The sequence below is a fragment of the Phasianus colchicus genome, chromosome 25 (genome assembly GCF_987193195.1).
Source record: "Phasianus colchicus chromosome 25, bPhaCol1.hap1.1, whole genome shotgun sequence".
NCBI lineage: Eukaryota > Metazoa > Chordata > Aves > Galliformes > Phasianidae > Phasianus > Phasianus colchicus.
In genome coordinates this window covers 4,101,355-4,118,335 of record NC_143460.1, presented here as the reverse complement: position 1 = coordinate 4,118,335, position 16,981 = coordinate 4,101,355, and the positions used below count along the sequence as shown (strand labels likewise).

General features: G+C 54.0%; 1 protein-coding gene across 1 annotated transcript; it reads right to left on the bottom strand.

The window, feature by feature from the left end:
• Positions 1 to 248: 248 nt before the first annotated feature.
• On the bottom strand, positions 249 to 15,061 carry KLHDC8A (kelch domain containing 8A). The gene is made up of 8 exons (XM_031605930.2): positions 14,475 to 15,061; positions 12,677 to 12,896; positions 10,282 to 10,347; positions 9,763 to 10,176; positions 8,660 to 8,824; positions 7,363 to 7,578; positions 6,783 to 6,884; positions 249 to 6,602 (listed from the first exon to the last, which is right to left on the bottom strand). The coding sequence occupies exons 4-8, from the start codon at positions 10,136 to 10,138 to the stop codon at positions 6,406 to 6,408; spliced, it is 1,056 nt and encodes a 351-aa protein (XP_031461790.2). The 5' UTR covers positions 10,139 to 10,176; positions 10,282 to 10,347; positions 12,677 to 12,896; positions 14,475 to 15,061; the 3' UTR covers positions 249 to 6,405.
• Between the last annotated feature and the right edge of the window lie 1,920 nt (positions 15,062 to 16,981).

Here is a 16,981-nt window from a genome sequence, read left to right as displayed (position 1 = left end):
AGAGCCCATAGGGGAGACAAACAAAGCGCAGATGAGATTAACTAAACTGCTGTAATTTCGATGTCAAAGTAAACAGATCGGCACAGGCACAGCCCAGAGATTGCCGCCGAGTGGAAGGGGAAGAAGCAAAGCTCCCTGTTGCGATAGAGCACCAAATGTCTCTGGTGGAGGCGAACGCTCCTGCACATAGCCACAGCTGTAGGATCGCTCAGGGTTTGCCCAGCGGCCCAGGAAGCACTCGAGCACGATTTAGCCTTAAGCACACGTTTAATGTCCTCTTGATTTACAAGGATGCCTTCCAGAGGCTTTCCCCGGGATGAAAGGAAATGACTCGGGTTGCTTCTCTTTCTGTTTCTAGAAGATAAATTCCTCTCCGCGGTTCTCCTCGCTGACACTCAGCCGAGGTATGCTTTTGTTCCAGGCTCCCTCAGGAAGCCCTTTTTAATGGAAATGTCAAGGGACACAGATCTAAGTCGGCTGGAATCCGCCGATAAGGATCCCTTCTTGTGGCCTTCTGTATCACCGCTGCTTCCTCAGCAGTGGGGAAACCCAAGGAAAATCCCCAACCCCATCCACAGCCGTCCCAGCTGTGCTCCCTGTGCTATGTCCTGTGTCCTGCTAACACCGACATGAAAGTCGGTGCAGGAATTTGGCTCTGTGTCAGCTAAACCTCAAAGCCAGTCTGATCGACCTGATACTTCGTAAGGATGGGAGCTTGGTTCTCTTCCAGCCTGCTAGGTTTTATTATTATTATTGTTGTTGTTGTTGTTAGCGTTTGGATTATTATTTCTTCATTCTAAATGGACGTTACAGCACTGCCTGTGTGTCAGAAACATCCTTGTCATAGTCAGAATATGAAGACCCACGTACAGCAGTCAGCACTCCGATAGGGAAAGATGCCCTGCCAGGCGTTACAGAGCCAGAGGCAACAAAAAGGCCAATGATCGCCTCTCATTAGTGGCCTCCCGCTGTGGGGCTGCTCGGGTAGATGTGGATCCCATCCCTCCTCCAAAAAAACAGGAGTTTTGCTCTGATCTTCCCCGCTGGGCGCCCCATCCATCAGCAGAAGAAGGGAAACGCATTAAGCAGCAAACGGGAGCCTTTAGAAAAGGAATTGATGACCTATCGAATCCCATGATCGCAGCACAAGGGCCACCTCCGCACCTGCACCTACCGCAGCTGCCTGGCTTATCACCCCCCATCCCCTGCTCAGGCCATCCGAGCCTGGCTCATTCCTCCGACCATCCACCCTGTTGACTCTCTGTCAGTTTTGTGCCCAGGATGGGTGGCTGGAGGATCGTTCTGCACAGCACCATTGGTCCCATAAGGGGATGCTGAACAGTTTGAGCTCCTGCTGCGTGTAGCCACGGTGACAGCAGATATGGAAATCACAAATCCCACCCCATCCAGCCAGACTGAGCAAATTAAAATGCATTGCTCTGAGCAGCTTTATGTATAGAAGTTTAAGAAGCGAAGAACATCAAGAAGAGAAATGAAAGTAGGGGCAAGAGCTGAGCTACCAGCAATGGGCCGCCCACAGGGCTGCAGAAATGCTGAGCTGTTTCTAACAAAAATAAGCAAACTCCCCCCCCCAAAAAAATCTTTCATGCTCAGTGCTGGAAGCTTTTGCATCTCATGGTTGTGATTCAACATCCACTGCATGTGGGCACGATGGGAGGCTGTGTCTGCTGGTGGCTGGGCAGGGATGTCAGCGGGGTTGGGGAGCTGATGGGGACACAACGGTGACAATGACAGATGGACCCCAGTGCCCACTGGAGGAGCTCCATCCCCAGCTTTCTCAGTGGATGCCCCATCCCTGGAGGCATTCAAGGCCAGGCTGGATGTGGCTCTAAACAGCCTGGTCTGGTGGTTGGCAACCCTGCACATAGCAGGGGGGTTGAAACGAGATGATCATTGTGATCCTTTTCAGGTCATTCTGTGATTCTATGATTCTACGAAGTGGTATGACAGCATTCACACACAACTCCACACTGGGTCCCCATTTGGGAAGGGTTGGCTGATGAGCAAAAGGAGCGCTGACCCCACAGATCACCTCCCTGTGAGCAGGAGCAGAGCAGCACACTGCTGTGCAAACTACGGGTCTGACACAAGACACAGGAGTTCTGCAGGCAGATCTCTGCTCTGCAGCCAGATATATGGGAGTTTGCTTTCAAGAAGTTTCCTGTCTGTGCAGACAAAGCCTGCTTGAGGACAACAGCGGCGATGTTCGTTGGCAACAACACCAGCGCAGCAATCAGCAGCAGCACCACTCAGTGCTGGATCAGCCCTCCTTTCAGCAAGCACAAGTTGGGGTATTGGGAGTTCAGATGGGGACACGGCAGCAGTCGGCTGCATGATTTGCTGAGTGCCATTCAGAGCTGGAAAACCGCAAAAGCTCAGCTGACAACGGCTCTCCAAAGCAGATCAAATTATCTGCGTATCTTAGGAAGGAAGCCGGGTCGTAACCCACTTATTCCTAAAACATTCCCTTTGCAGCACCATCCACAACAGCCACAGCAACCTCCAGGCCAGCTTCAGCAAATGTGCTTTGTCATCAGCAGCTCTCCTGTGCCAAAGCCTAAGCGTGCCCGCTACTGAATTGGCATCTTAATTGGTTGTCAGTGTCAGTCTGACAGCAGCAGTCCTCCCGATGTGAGATGAGGTGAAAAGCATTGAATTCCTGCCCCTGAACAATGATCACTGATTGCAATTTGCTTTCGGCCACTTTGGGATGCCCTGCCCAGCATACCAGGAGAGCTGCTCAGGGAGGAACGAGCAGCCAAGGTTGTGTGCTGTCACCTGGTGCATGCCTGCTGCTCGTGGAGCTTTGCAGTGCATGAATTGGAGCATCCCTGCTGTCACACTGTGGTTCAAGCAGCAGCAGCAGCCTGCTGGGTGTTGTAGCTGTGTGCAGTGCTGTCAGCATGCAGCACAAACCCAGTTGGGATACTTCTGCTGGGTTGCCCTGCAGAACTGAGGGCTCATCTTGCTGTACCCGTTTCTCACAATCCAAAGCCCCTGCTTGGATCATGGGGCTCCATGCTGGGGTTTTGCTCTGTCCCTCCAGCCAAAATGGGATCCATCTGTGCCAGAGGTGGAATAACCAGCATCACCCACAGGAAAGATGCCACGTGCATCTGGGGAAAGAAAATTTGCAGCTATCCAAGCCAGAATGATCCATGGCACAGCTCAGCAGTGTGAGCAGGATTCAACCACACACACCAACGCAGCAGCATTAAGATCTGCTCAGAGGAGCAGAATTCAGCCAGCTGTGAGGCGCTGGGACCCAGAGGCAATGCCTGCTGATGGGAGCACTGGAGAAGATGCATAATGCTCTTTTCACATCGAGTTATTTGCAAGATCCTTTAGCTTTCTTCCTTTCTTTCTTTCTTTCCACGTAGAGTTCCTTGCAAACTCCCTTGGATCTGCTGGATGCCATTAGCACAGCCCTGGCAGCTCACTGGAGCAGCAGGGCAGGGTCACACAGCAGCAGGTGCTGCTGGCTCAGCCCATGGATGCCATCTGCCGTTCGGAGAGCATCCAGAGGGGGAGGCGAACAGCCCAGTACTGCTCAACACGAACACCCACAGCAAAGCCTTAAACACAAACCAACCCCACGCATGGAGAGTGCACCTGAATCACCTCCCTGCTCCCCAACCCTGGCCCACCATCACCTCCAGGGCAGGCACAGCCCTCTTGTTTTGTCATCTCCTTCAACCTCCTGTTTTCCCACAGCAGCAGGAGCAAAGCAGAGCTGCAGGATGCAAGGTGCAGCTGTGGAAACCAACCGAGGAGGGATAGAATCCTCCCACTCGTGTCTGGCAGCGTGCTGGAAGCAGTGAGTGCCAGCACTGAGCTGCTGAGGGATGGAGAAACCTGCAGGATTTCCCCTGCTCTTGAAGGGAAACTCAGCCCACGGAATGAATGTGGGATTTCCCATAGCTGAGAGCAGCCAGGGAGGGGACAGTGCTCTCAGAGGAGGCTGCAGGTGCTGTGCTTTGGATGCTGAGAGCTGTGATGCTGCACTGGGGCACAGCTTGGCATACAGATAACTCACCCTATCTCTCACCACTAAGTAACCATAGATGTGTCCCTTCCCACTCCTTGGTTACCTCTCTGAGTTAACAAAGCCATTTATGACCCAGTGATAAACAGCAAACAACGTTTTTAACGGGGAAATCACAGCTCCATCAGACACGGATGTCTCCAAGCGAGTGTTAGCTGGGAGCACAGCACAGCAGAGCTGATTAGAAGGGTCTGAAGGCTCTGCAGCTCCTTCCTGAACACAACCATGGGGAAAGCACTCCCACGGTGAGCTCTGAGCCCCACAGGGCGCTGCTGCTGCTGGCTGCAGACAGTGGGTTTGGCTCCATAATGAGAGCCGGGTTTCGCTACAAAGCGGCTGACCCAGACCTGCTCCTTGCTGTGCTGCTGCTTCAGGAGCTCCTCTTTCTCTCCCTCTCTACATGCTCGGCACATCTCCAGCTTTGATTACTGACCGTCTCCATCTCCACCCCCCCCCCCCCCGCCTCGTCCCCGCTCACTGACATCTCTTCATTAAGTCCTACGACGGGTTTATTCCCATGGCGCTGCTTTGTCTGCCTCGCTCTGCAGCGTTTCTGGAAGGAGAAAGCCAAGGAGCAGCCCCCAGCTGTGCTGCAGGCAGACAAAGGCAGCGGGTCCCTCCTCCCCTTGCTCCAACTGAACAAAGGCAGCGCAGAGCCCAAGGCCGGGTCCGTCTGCAATAACCAGGGGATGGGAAAACGGGGAGCATCGGGCCGTGCAGTGTGTGGGAAAGGTTCCTTAAGGACAAAGGAAAACACTTCGTTAACAGTTAGAGACTCTCGGCTGTGCAGAGGCGGCTGAAACAGAGATCTGCTGTGCCGGGAGACTCGGGGTTTGTGCTGGAAAGGGAGTTTGCTCCCTCCCGTCCTCCTCTGCTTCTCAAAGGGATGCGCAACCCTGGGGTCAGCACGCTGTGTGCATGCAGAGCGAACGTCCCCAGCCCCAAATCCCCCCCAAACAGAGCAACGTTTTGGATGCAGAGCTCCTTCCTGCTGTTTGCACAGCCTCCCGAAACGCAGAGCCTAAACAAACAGAGCACCGGGAGCGCAGATGGGAACATGACAGGGGATGGGGCAGGAGCTGTTTGCTCCTCTTGCGCCTCGCCAGAGACAAGCAGGCGGGATGTAAATCATTAGCGAGCGGGTTGTTCGCTGCCGAGTCGCTGCTTTTCCCCTTTTATCTCCTCTTTGAGATCACAAAGAGCCGCTCGGATCTGTCAGAGCTGCGCTTCGGGAGCTTCGCTCTCTCCTCTGCCGCACAGCAAAGCCCGCAGCCGGACCCGGTCCAAGCAGGGCTGGAGGTACCGGCGCACCCCGACCCGGTGGGAGAGGATGGAACCATGGGGGGGTCGGGCGGGGGGAGCCGACCCAGTGAGCGCTGCGATGGCGGCTTTGGCCGCACGGTGTCCCCCGCGCTCCGCCGTCCCCGAAACGGGGCTGGGATGGGCTGGAAGGAACAAGGGTCGCATCCCTGCTGGGACACCTCGCCGAGCCCCGGCACAGCCGCCTGAGCTGCCCACCTTTTGCCTCGTTTTTCAGCCTCGCTCCTGCCTGTTCCTATAATTATAGCCCATAGCACAGACTGGGTTCATGTGAGGGGGTTTCTGGGTGCAGCTTTTAATGATGCTACGAAAAGCTTGGAGTGTCAGCCGGTGGCTCAAACCCTCCCAAATGAAGGAATGAAACCAAACAGAAGCCACGGCTGTTGCTCCCTGGCCTCCCTACAGAGCAAAGCTACGGGAAAACCCTTGCCCAGTACTCTGGAGGCGGGGCTCCTTTTTGTTTCTTTCTCCCAGGACTGATCCCCAAGATCCCAAATAATTGTAGGAACTAAAATCTAAGTGGAGGCCATCTCTGCGTGAAACCCTGCAAAGGCATTTTTGTTCTACTCGTGTGCCAAAAGTAACACCCAGCCTCTCACCAAAGCACTCCTATGGGCATCCACCCCCCTCCCCCAGGAGCACGGGCAGCTCCTTGCTCCAGCTCCTGGCAAAATAACAGTCACAGCTATGGGCCTGCAGGAAAAGTCTTGCTATGAAGGCAAAAGAACAATCCCCTGTACCTGGATACAGATTTGGAGTTTCCCTTCCTGCACACCAAAGAGAAAACACACACCTCAGAGCACCCAAAGAGGGCATCACTTCTGCTCTCCCCATTCCGGCTGACCCCTCCAAACCTGTGCTGGGTTCGGGTGGCAGCAGGGAGATGCTCACCCACACCTCACCCTGCAGAGCCCTTCCTGCTGGCAGGACACACAGCACAAACACTGCAAACTGTCCCTTCCTCTTCGTTTCCCCCCCAGCCGCTCTTTAGGAGACCGGAGGGGAGCATAGGGCCATTGCTAGGAGTCAGAAAGGCAGAGGGCTTCCACCGCGCTGCTCAACCCCTGGCTCACCCCACCAACTGCTAGCAGCAGGCAGCCCCTGAGCACGATGCTGGAGCAGGCACAGCGTGGGGTGGGCATGGGGGGCAAGCTCTCCCATTTGTTCTTCTCAGGGTGGAAAGCTTCTGCAGACTCCAGGACGGTCGGCTGGTTTCCTGGAGACACAAAGTGAGGCGGCAGGTCACCAGCAAGCATCTCTTTGCCCTCTCTGTCTGCACCCCCAAAGCCCATCCCCCCCTTATGGGTTCTTTTCACTGCTCCCTCAGGCCAGGTCTCCCCATTCTGTAATGACTCTTCTTTGCTTTACAGTGTCACCTCCATCCCCAGGGCCTCACCCAGTCCCCCAGCCACGACGACTCTGCCTTTCAGGTAGCCAGCCACAAAGTCTGCTCGCCGTTTCTTCAGGTAGAAGGAGCGCTCCATCTTCATCCAGCCACCTGCCAGGGGCAACACAGACAGCATCACAGCAGCACTCAGCACCACGGAATCATTAAGGTCAGAAAAGACCTCTAAGATCACCAAGTTCAACTGTCAGCCCACCCCCACCGTGCCCACTGAACAACACGTCCCCTCACTGCCACATCTCCATGGTTCCTTAACACTCCCAGGGATGATGACCCCACCACCCATCTGCCTCTCTGGCCTCCAACCCCTGGGAACTGCACATCCTCGGGGCAATAAAACCCACAATGCATGGGGGCCTGCTTTCTCACCACCTTGTCAAACTCAGCAGCTGCAGAACCCCTCTGAACCACATTTTTCCCCCTCCTGCCTCTTCTTATTAACCCCCAGAACCCACAAAAACCAGCAGGTGAGAGTTGAAACCCCCAACCCACTCACCCCAATAGCACATGGGCACATCCCCACACGCACCCACCCTCACCCACGGACCAGGACAGAGCTGTGACATCCCACCTTGCTCAAAGTCAAACACATCCACAGTCCTCATGAACTTGGTCTGCCTGTAGAGCCGGCCCTGCCGCAGGCCCCCAAGGCTGAACAGTTTGTCTTCGGTGGGCACAAAACTGGAGAAAGCTCTTTTATTGGGGATATTGGGAAACTTGGTCCACGATCTGGTCTCGGTGTCAAAGACCTCGAAGGCGTTGATAGCATACTTGGACTGCCTTCCCCCTGGGTGAAGGGATGGAAAGAAAAGGATTAACAGCAGCCAAGGGTCAAATAGCAGCAGCAGGACCCAGAGGATGCTCCTGGGGTTGGATGAGAGCAAACTGCCATTGATGGCATCCTGTGCTCCCTCTCTTTTGTAATTGCAGCTGCATAAAATGGAAGCGCCCCATTTCTCAGTGCGTCACATCTTCCTCTTCCCTCCAAGCCAGCAGTAGGTGCAGGAAGGTGTTTGGTATGCATTGGTTTAATCAAGTCAAATGCAGGGCAGAGAAGGGATCAGCACTGGGGGAGGTTTGCAATTCAGATGAGCTCAGCGCCGGCGCAAAGCAGAGATCCCAGCAGAACAGCAGAGTCAGAGCAGCTGCTGCCACAACCCACAGACGTGCGTTGTTGTCCCCCCTCAGATGCAAGGGGACACAGCTGCTCTCAGCCTGGATGCTCCGTGTGCCTTTGAAGCAGAACCTTGGCTTGCTACTGGGCCCACGGAATGTTTGCTGGCAGCAAACAAAATACAGAATAGATCAAAAGAGCCTTTTCTGGTGGCACCCTACAAACAGGCAGCGCTGTGTGGTGGTTTGAGCTGCTGGGTTTGATCACAGCTTTGCTGCTGGTGCAGCTCATTTGGCTGTGAGCCTCCAGCAGCATTTCCCTGCCTTAGTTTCCCTTTCTGTAGGATGAATAAGAACCCTTCCCTGTAAAAGGGTCGGTCCAGCACTTGCCAACAACAGCAAGTCTTTCCCTCTGGCCCTTCCTGAAGGCGAGCAGTGCTTTGATGGCATAACATGGACAGAAGTGTTGTTACTCAAAAACAAGGGCTTTTGTTGCAGTCTCAGGGGTGCACACTGAGCAGCAAACAAACGAAGGGAACCATTCACCAGCAGCACTGAGCTGCTGCATGGGCACAAGGGTTCCTACAGTTACTTGCAGAGGAGGGGTGAATGCAAACCCTATGCCCAAACCAGCCCTGCAGCAGCAAGCCTGGTATGTATGAGTACATGAGAAGCAGATGAGGATGGAGAGCATCTCCCTAAGCTTGTCACAGGAAGCAGACTCAGTGCCCAAGGAGCTGAAGGGAGGTGCTTACCCAGCACGTAGATCTTGGTGCCCCGCAGGAAGGAGGTGGCTGCATACCGTGCTGTGGGCATGGCTGCCAGGGACACCCAGATGTCCTTCAGCATGTCGTAGTGCTGCAGGTAGTTGTGTGGTCGTAGGTCAGCTCCCATCCCACCAGCTGCATACACTCTGTAGTCTGGGCAGGGTTGAGAGGTGAGAAACCACAGTATTAATATGGGAAAGCACACTTGAGGGATCTGGGGAGCTGTTTCTGTTCCTGGTCCCTTGCACTGAATTGATCTGCCATAACCAAGCACAGAGGGAAAACCAGCTCTGAGGTGGTGAACAATTTTTGTGAACGTCCCTCGATGGCAGCTTTTAGAGCTACACAAGCAAATAAATGGAGCAGCTTTCAGAGGAGCTGCCTGTGGGTCTGCACTGATCCCCAGTGTGTGCATTGCTCCTGGCCCCAGGTATGCAGCTGCCAGCCCCCGGCTGTTCAAAGCAGAGCAGAACATGCTAAAGTAAATCAAAGCTCCACCTCTCTGCCTGGAGATTAGAAAAATGAGATGGGCAGATGAAGGCAGAGCCCTGCAGGTGTTAAATGGAACGTAGGTATGGCTGTGGTTAAGCTCATGGAAGGGAGTGATGCAAAAGCCTCCCCCCCCCCCATGAGCCAGGTGCTTCCCTTCCCTGTGCACTGATTTGGGCCCACAGTTATGAAGCCAGCTCTTATGGTGGGTGCTGGGTTTGGAACAGAGGCTGTGCTCTGATGAAGGCTGAAGGTTGCTCTGTGGCTTGGGGTCAATGCACCTCCCCCCCCTTCACTGTGCAGACAGAAGCTCTGCCCATTTCTTCGTCATGCTGGGACCTGAACTGGCTGCGGATTTGGGAAAGACCAGCTCCAGCCCTGCAATTTGGAGCTGCCAGAAACACGGCCCAGCCTCAGCCCTTGCAGCTCTTGGGCAGAGCACAGTGCTGCCTGCATCTACTTTTGGCAGCCATTGGTGGAATACAACAACCACCTGAGGCTATAAGCAAAGAAGAAGGGGTTGAGGAGCAATCCAACCCTACAGCATTGCCCAGAAAGCATTTATGCACAGAGAGACCCCAACCCTCCCCCACCCTCCTTACCTTTTGCTGTCACCGAGATGCCCATGGCCGCCTCCCTCAGCGAATTCCTCTTCTTCCACTTGCCCTCATCCACGTTGTACATCTCCACGATCTTCAGCGGCGCTTGGTTGGCCCCCACACCCCCTATCACCATGATCCTTTTACCCAACGTGGCCACCGCCACCCCGGCCCTGGCAGTGGGCATGGGGGGCAGCGACGTCCATTGGTCAGCCTCGGGGGAGTAAACCTCAAAGCAATCCATGGGGACACCGTTGTCATCGCAGCCCCCGATGGCAAACACCTGCCCACCCACTTCCACCAGCGTGGAATAAACCCGGCGGCTCGGCAGAGGGGAGAGGGTCTTCCATTGGAAATCCCTGCTGTTGGCCACCTCCATGGTGTCAGCATCTATCAGCTGCTGATGGGGCACCTAGGCTGCAAAACACAGCAGGGAGGTGCAGGATGAATGCGAAGTGCAGCACTCAGAGCAGAACAAACCCCAAAATCCATCTCAGCCACCCCCCCCGATGCCAGCAGTACCTCTGCCTGCAGCTCTGCTCATCCTGCAGATCCACGCCTGCCTCAGCAGCTCATGCAGAGCTGAGCCTAAAAATAAAACGAAACAAAAGGGGGGGAAAAAAAGCAATAAAAATAAAACAAACCCAGGCAGGAGAGGTTGGAGTCGCTTTGGTTCCTGAGCATCCCCGCCCCCAAGCGACATTCAGAGCAAGGAGGCTGCAAGCTGTCTGCTCCCTCCCCTGCAGCATCTCTGCCTACTGGGGAACTTTTCCTTGCTCTGAGCTTTCCTTCCTCTGAGCCTATTTCTCCTCCTGACCCCTATGACGCCAGGACACAGCAATGAGCCATGCCAGGCTCCTGCCAGCAGCCCTGAGGACAGGCTCCAGCTCTGGCTGCAAACCCTCCTTCCTTCCTCTCCCCTCCCAGATTGGCCATTAAGCAATGCAGATGAGATTAATTAGTGCAGGAAGACAGAAAGAGGGCAAACAGGAGGAGGGAAGGCAGCTGCTCATCCACCATGCAGGGTGGTGCTTTTTGCACTGAGCATCCCCACCTGCGTGCCCCAGATTGGGTAACAACTTCCATTAGAACAAAGCAAGGTTTGTTTCTGCTCTTGCAGGCTGCTGCCTCCCACACCTGCGCTGGGATGGGGCTGTTCCCACTTATCCCCATTTGCAGCCCTCAAGACTTTCTCAGTTATCCCATCACCCCACTGCCTGCTCTGTGGGGACCATCTGAAGGTGACTTCCACGCTCCTTCAGTTCCTGTTTTTCATCTGAAAGCGTGACTCAAAGGACAGCGATGAAAAGCATCAGCAAAGCACACGTGGACAGAGATCCATCAAAATCACATCACTTTCAAGCACAAAACCCAATGGATTTAACAGGGTCGAAGGAGCACAAAGCAGCAGCGCTGCATCCCATCCAGCAGCCAAAGGGAAAGGGGCAAACAACAGATGTGGTCGGCAGCTGCCATCCTCCCCCCAATCTGCAGCACCTCATGCTCTGATGTGCATCAGCAGAGCAACGCAGGGGGGGATTTTAAGCAGCTCTGGACTACAGCTTTAGTGAATAATTAATTTTCTCTCCAGTTGAACTGTTGTGCATTGCCACAGATAAATCCAAGTGCGTTAGAGAAGCAGAGCCTGCTCCTATCTGCAGGCACAGGATGGGTTTGCAACCTGACCTTTGCTAAGTCGTCCTCTGCCCCTCTGTGCCGTGATAAAGCACAGCCCTGGGATGAAGCACAACGTCACCGCTGTGCCAGACAGCTTCTGTGCTGCTGTTCATTACAGAGAGCTGCACCTCGAGGATAATGCTCTTTTTTTAGCAAAGCTTTGCCTCAAAAAACTCTTTTCCAGCACAGAAACACGCGAGCGTCGCTCAAAGCAGTGGGGGGATTGCTGAGCAAAGAACAGCTGAGTGAGAGCTGCAAACTCAGCCCAGCTGTGGCTCAGCAGAGCTCTGCCTGGATTCGGCTGCCTTGGCAGAAGAAGAGTTCAAGAATTCGCTGTTTTTCTCTTTCATGCTCTTAAAAGCAGATCGAGGTCAGGCTGAAGCTCTCCATTATATATGTAGGCTTTTGTCTGGGGCTCTCCAGCATCACCTGGAAAGCATCGCTGTGCTGTAGGAGCTGCCAAACGTGCTGACCCAATGCCCCACTGCACTGCAGCCACGTTCTGCTCCAGGCAGAGGGAATTATCACTTAATTAGACCAAACACATCAGAAGCATTAACATTTATTATTTTTTTTTCCCCCCTAAACGGCTGCGTTAGGATCAAAATGAATGGTAATTGCTTTCCTATCGGAGGAGATGGCAAGCAGTGAGCTGAGCCCACACCAGTTCTGGTGACATTTATTGCCTACAACACTTTGTGATTTATAGGAGAGGCTGAGCTGAATGCACTGAGGCTCTGAGCTGCCCAAATAGGGCAGGCTTTGTCCCCAAATCCAGTGCTGCCATCTGGGGCTGCCTGTGCTGCCTTTCCCACATCCCCTCCCTGGGATTTAGATGCTGCTATGCTCCAGGCTTGATATTCCTCAGCTGGGGGGGGGATGGGAGGGAGCACAGAGTGTGAGCCCATCCTGCACAACTTGCTCTGAAGCCCCAGAAGCATCGCACTGCTGCAACTCATCCCTCCCTTTGGAGACCCCACAAAGATGCAGGTGACCACACATATCCCCCCTTAGCACCTCTCACAGCAGCGTTAGGGCTGCATGCAGCTGACCCTTATCTCCACCACACCCCAAAATGTGTCACCATCACAAATGGTGAGGGGTCAGACCCAGGGCTCCTGCAAGAGCATCCCTGCTTCCACCCGTGTGCTCCTTGCTGTCAGAGGGGTTAAAACAAAGCTGCCACGGGGAAACCTAATAGAAACATTGCTCCCTAGTGAGAAAAAGAGCTTGTACTCACCTTGGTGCCATGCAAGATACGTCCTGGGCTGTCTTACAGCTTGGGAAAAGTGGCTGCAAACGGAGCAGAGCACAGCGTGCTGCCAACCAGGGTTTGTTCCCAGCACAAGGGGATGGGCGTCACAGGAACGGGGGCAACAGGAGCTGGAAATAGCACAAACCCTGGGAAGGAATCACAGCTCCACGCAGGAGTCAGCAGCTCCAGCTCAGATCTGTCGGCACTGTGAAAGAAGGAGCAGGGAGAGATGACACAGCACAGCAGTGAGGATGGGGCTCAGCGTGGGGAAACCGTGGCATCCCAGGGAATGGCTCTGCTGTGAGGATATGGAGGAGATCCCACAGAGCATCCCCACCTGCAAGGATGGGGGATTTTGTCAAGATGGGGAAAAAATGGCAAAAAAAAAGAAAAGAAATAGGAGGGGAAGGGCAACGATCGTCTCCTTGGGGCTGTATTTTCTTGGATGCAGCACATCCCAAAGAAAGATGGTGATGAAAAGTTTCTGGTGCAGAGCAGCGCCCACCCCTCACTGTAAACCAGTGTAATTGGGGGGAGCTGCTTTTCCTCCTGGCAGCACACACACATCCCAGCATGAGCACCCACTGCTTTGTCAGATAAACATCAGCAGAGTGAGGAGAGGCCCTGTGGGGTCAGGCGTTCCCAAATGACTGCCAAGTTCATACAAGCCCCTCAGAAAAACTCCACGACCCTGCTGTTGCCATCATTGCTTCTCATCACTCGGGTTCCAGAAGCTGAGATTTCAAACTGAGCGTGCACAAAATGCTCAGTCTGCTATTTCTGACCTCTCCTCACACCAAATTGAGTTTCCTTTCCATAGTAACAGCCACCCAGAAAAATAACAGCAACCAGAGCCAGCAGCTCCCTGCTTTCCACTACAAACAACCCCACTGGCTTTCAAGGAGACTTCTAACTGCGATGCTTTTGCTAAGGGAACAAATGGCACCTCGGTGCCGAGCAAAGAAAAAAGCAGCAGCGCTCACAAGGAGCTCATTTTGAGCCTCTCCCTGCAGACAGACAGACGGACAGAGGAGAGTGCCACTCAAACTGGGCTCCCTGGCTGCTTAACAGAAAAGATCCCTGAGGTCCTTTGCAGCCACACACAGTTTTTTGCTGGTGGGGGGGGAGGCAGAGAGCTCACACTCAGCTCACAGCCCTGTGATGGGATGGATGGGGATGGATGCCAGCAGCTTCAGCACGTGATGGGACAGGGAGACACAGCAATTTTTGGTCACTGGTTAGCATGGGGAAAGAAAGCAGAGCATCTTTTATTTCCTGGGTGAACAGAGCAAGGTAAGATTTATTCCCATTGCATTTTGTCTTAAGACAGTTGCAATTGCAGCAGGAAAATAGTATCACCCCAGCACGGTCCTGCTGTGTCCTGCATCCCTCCTCCATTCCCCCTGATGCTGTTGCTGCTCTCTTTCCGTGGGTCAAACCCTCTTCAAGCCCCACAGGCCCTCTGCTTACATTGATAAATCTCTGTTGGTCTGCATTCAGGCTGCATCCCTTTGGAGGGAACAGGGAGAGAGCCCTGTGGGGCACCCAGTGCTGCTCCCAAGGCCTGGATGAGGGGGAGGAGCAGCAAAGAATCCGTTTGGGGACAAATGGAACAACAAAACATAGGAAAAAATGAGGGTTAAAGCCAACCAAACAACCTCCTCGTGCCATTTTTTAAAGGAGAAAATGCAACCCCAGAGCTTCGTTCTGCACAACCACAGCACGGTGCTGCAACCCCCCAGCAAACCCCCACCCCCCCTTACAACCTGAACGCTGTGCTTACAGCTGTGCCGCCTCCTCGCACGATGCTCTCCTACAAACGCTCTTCAACTTCAGCCCAGCGAAACCCCGAGCGCCGGCATCTCCAGCTTGAGCGCATCCATCCCTCGGGTGGGGGCTGGGGGGGCTGCGAGAAAACGAGTAGGAATCCTTGGGCTTTAAAAGCCCGCTTGCAGGAGGCGTGGGATGAACGGAATCGGAGCTCTCCCATCTGCTGCGGCCGTCGGGATCCTCCTCGGTGCCGCCGCCGGGGCTGTGCGTGCGGGTGTGTACAGGGCGGATTAGCAGAGCCATGCTTTAAGCCTTTTATGGCTCCCCAAGCTCGCACAGGATGTTCTGTCACAGCGGCCCTCCCCTTCCACGGCTGCAAAAGGAAAAGTGGTCGAGGAGGGAGAGATGGAGCGGGGATGCTGAGCTGGGGACGGCTGATCTGTGGGCATCGATCGGCTCCGTGGGCAGAGAACACATGAAGGATGGAGGGGCTGCGGTGGGATGGAGGGGCTGCGGTGGGATGGAGGGGCAGCATTGAGATGGAGGGGCAGCATTGAGATGGAGGGGCAGCAGTGGGATGGAGGGGCAGCAGTGGGATGGAGGGGCAGCAGTGGGATGGAGGGGCAGCAGTGGGGTGGAGGGGGCAGCAGTGGGGTGGAGGGGGCAGCAGTGGGGTGGAGGGGGCAGCAGTGGGGTGGAGGGGGCAGCAGTGGGGTGGAGGGGGCAGCAGTGGGGTGGAGGGGGCAGCAGTGGGGTGGAGGGGGCAGCAGTGGGGTGGAGGGGGCAGCAGTGGGGTGGAGGGGGCAGCAGTGGGGTGGAGGGGGCAGCAGTGGGGTGGAGGGGGCAGCAGTGGGGTGGAGGGGGCAGCAGTGGGGTGGAGGGACCAGCAGTGGGGTGGAGGGACCTTTGGGTCCCAAACTTCTCAGAGCCAATGTTCCCCATTCTGATGGTCCACGAAAGGCTTTTGCAGCCCTGATTTGCTTCTCTATTCTTCTCCTGAAGGTGATGCAGAATAATAACTCCGACTCCAGGAAAAAAAAGAAAAAAACAACAAAACAAAACAAAACATTTCTGAGCCAAATCAGAAGGAGAAAGATCCTTTCAGTGTATCTATCTCCCATCAGTTTTGGACCCATGCCCTGCAGAGCTGGAAGAGCCCTCAGCTCTCATCCTGGAGCAGCAGTGATCTGACACAGAGGGGGGGGTTACCATCTGTAGAGGTGACCTCATGATGTTTGGAGCTCAGTTCTGCTTGAAAAACCCCCTAATTTTGACCCCAAGCTCAGCCCATGGCCATCCAGCCCATGTTTGCTCCCACTGTTGCCTCATGCTGCTCCAGATAGGAAACTACATTAAAGCAGCTCCAGCTGTAAAACAAGAAAAATTAGGAAATCCACAAGAAGTTGACTCAAATGACTACATAAAAGCAAGCTCTTGTCTCCTACCAGCTATTTTAATCTGCTGTTAGCTTTCCAGTGGGAGGATTCAATTTACATTTAAATAAAAATCTTAAGCACGGGGCCTATCTAGCATTACAACATTCATTACAGAGGCATTTACCTCCCAAGAAATTTTAAGAGACCTCATGGAAGTGTGTTTTAATAAGTGGGGGGGTGGGGAACTATTAGCAGCCTGCTATTATTGGCTACTTGTATTTGTGGGCTGCTGCTGTCAGTTAGCATCTTGCTTGCAGGTCAGCCCAGTAGCTGAAGGAAGGGTTGCAGTGAGTTGCAGACTGTGAGCTCACAACCAGAGGGAAGAAACAATGCAAAAAGAAATCTCAGATCACCAAAATGCAGCTGCAGGAAACTCGTTTTCATGGGGAAGGAAAGGAGAGGCTGCAAGCTGAAGGAAATGAATGGGATGGGCAAAGGGAAAGCATTGCTGCTGCTTTGGTTCAAAGCAAACTCGGAGTTTTTTGAGCCATTCTCATGCAACCACTGTTGCACGTGCTGTCTGTGCTGCAGTTCTAAACCAGGCTGCTTACTCAAGCCCTTATCAGCAGCTGTTGGGGTTTTCCCCCTCAATATCCTCCTCCTGCTCAATTCAGTTCATACAGGCATCTCCATAGAGAATGTTTTCATATTGAACCCTGCCCAGGGAAGTGGGTTGAAACTATATGACCTTTAAGGCCCCTCCCAACCAAAGCCATTTTGTGATTCTTGAGTCCTTTCCAAAGATGTGCAAAGGTCAAACGTTGGGGGAAACACAAAGCCCAAAGCTTTATGCCTGTTCCCATCGATGCTGGATGGGCAGCAGTGTTATCTGGGGTGTGGGAATGGGCACATGAGTGCATCTCTCCATCCTGCCTCCAAGGGGAAGCCTTCCTATAAGGAAAAGGCATTTCCATGTGGATGGTGGGCTGGGGGCCAAAGAGAGCCTTGGCTCAGGACACCGGTATCACTTCCATTTTGATGATGCCAATAACATCAATGCAAACATCCTTTCATCTTCATAACACATTGCCAAGCTGAAAGCAAGGTGGACACTTTCCAAATGGTGAAAATTTCCAAATGGGGA

Bases quoted from the DNA above. Each gene is read 5' to 3' on its own strand.
- KLHDC8A (XM_031605930.2), bottom strand. From the start codon at position 10,138: ATGGAGGTGGCCAACAGCAGGGATTTCCAATGGAAGACCCTCTCCCCT. The intron at 8,825-9,762 runs GTAAGGAGGGTG...AACCCTGCCCAG, and splicing joins CATCTCGGTGACAGCAAAAG to ACTACAGAGTGTATGCAGCT. The intron at 6,885-7,362 runs GTGGGATGTCAC...TGCCCCTGGCAG, and splicing joins TGTGTTTGACTTTGAGCAAG to GTGGCTGGATGAAGATGGAG.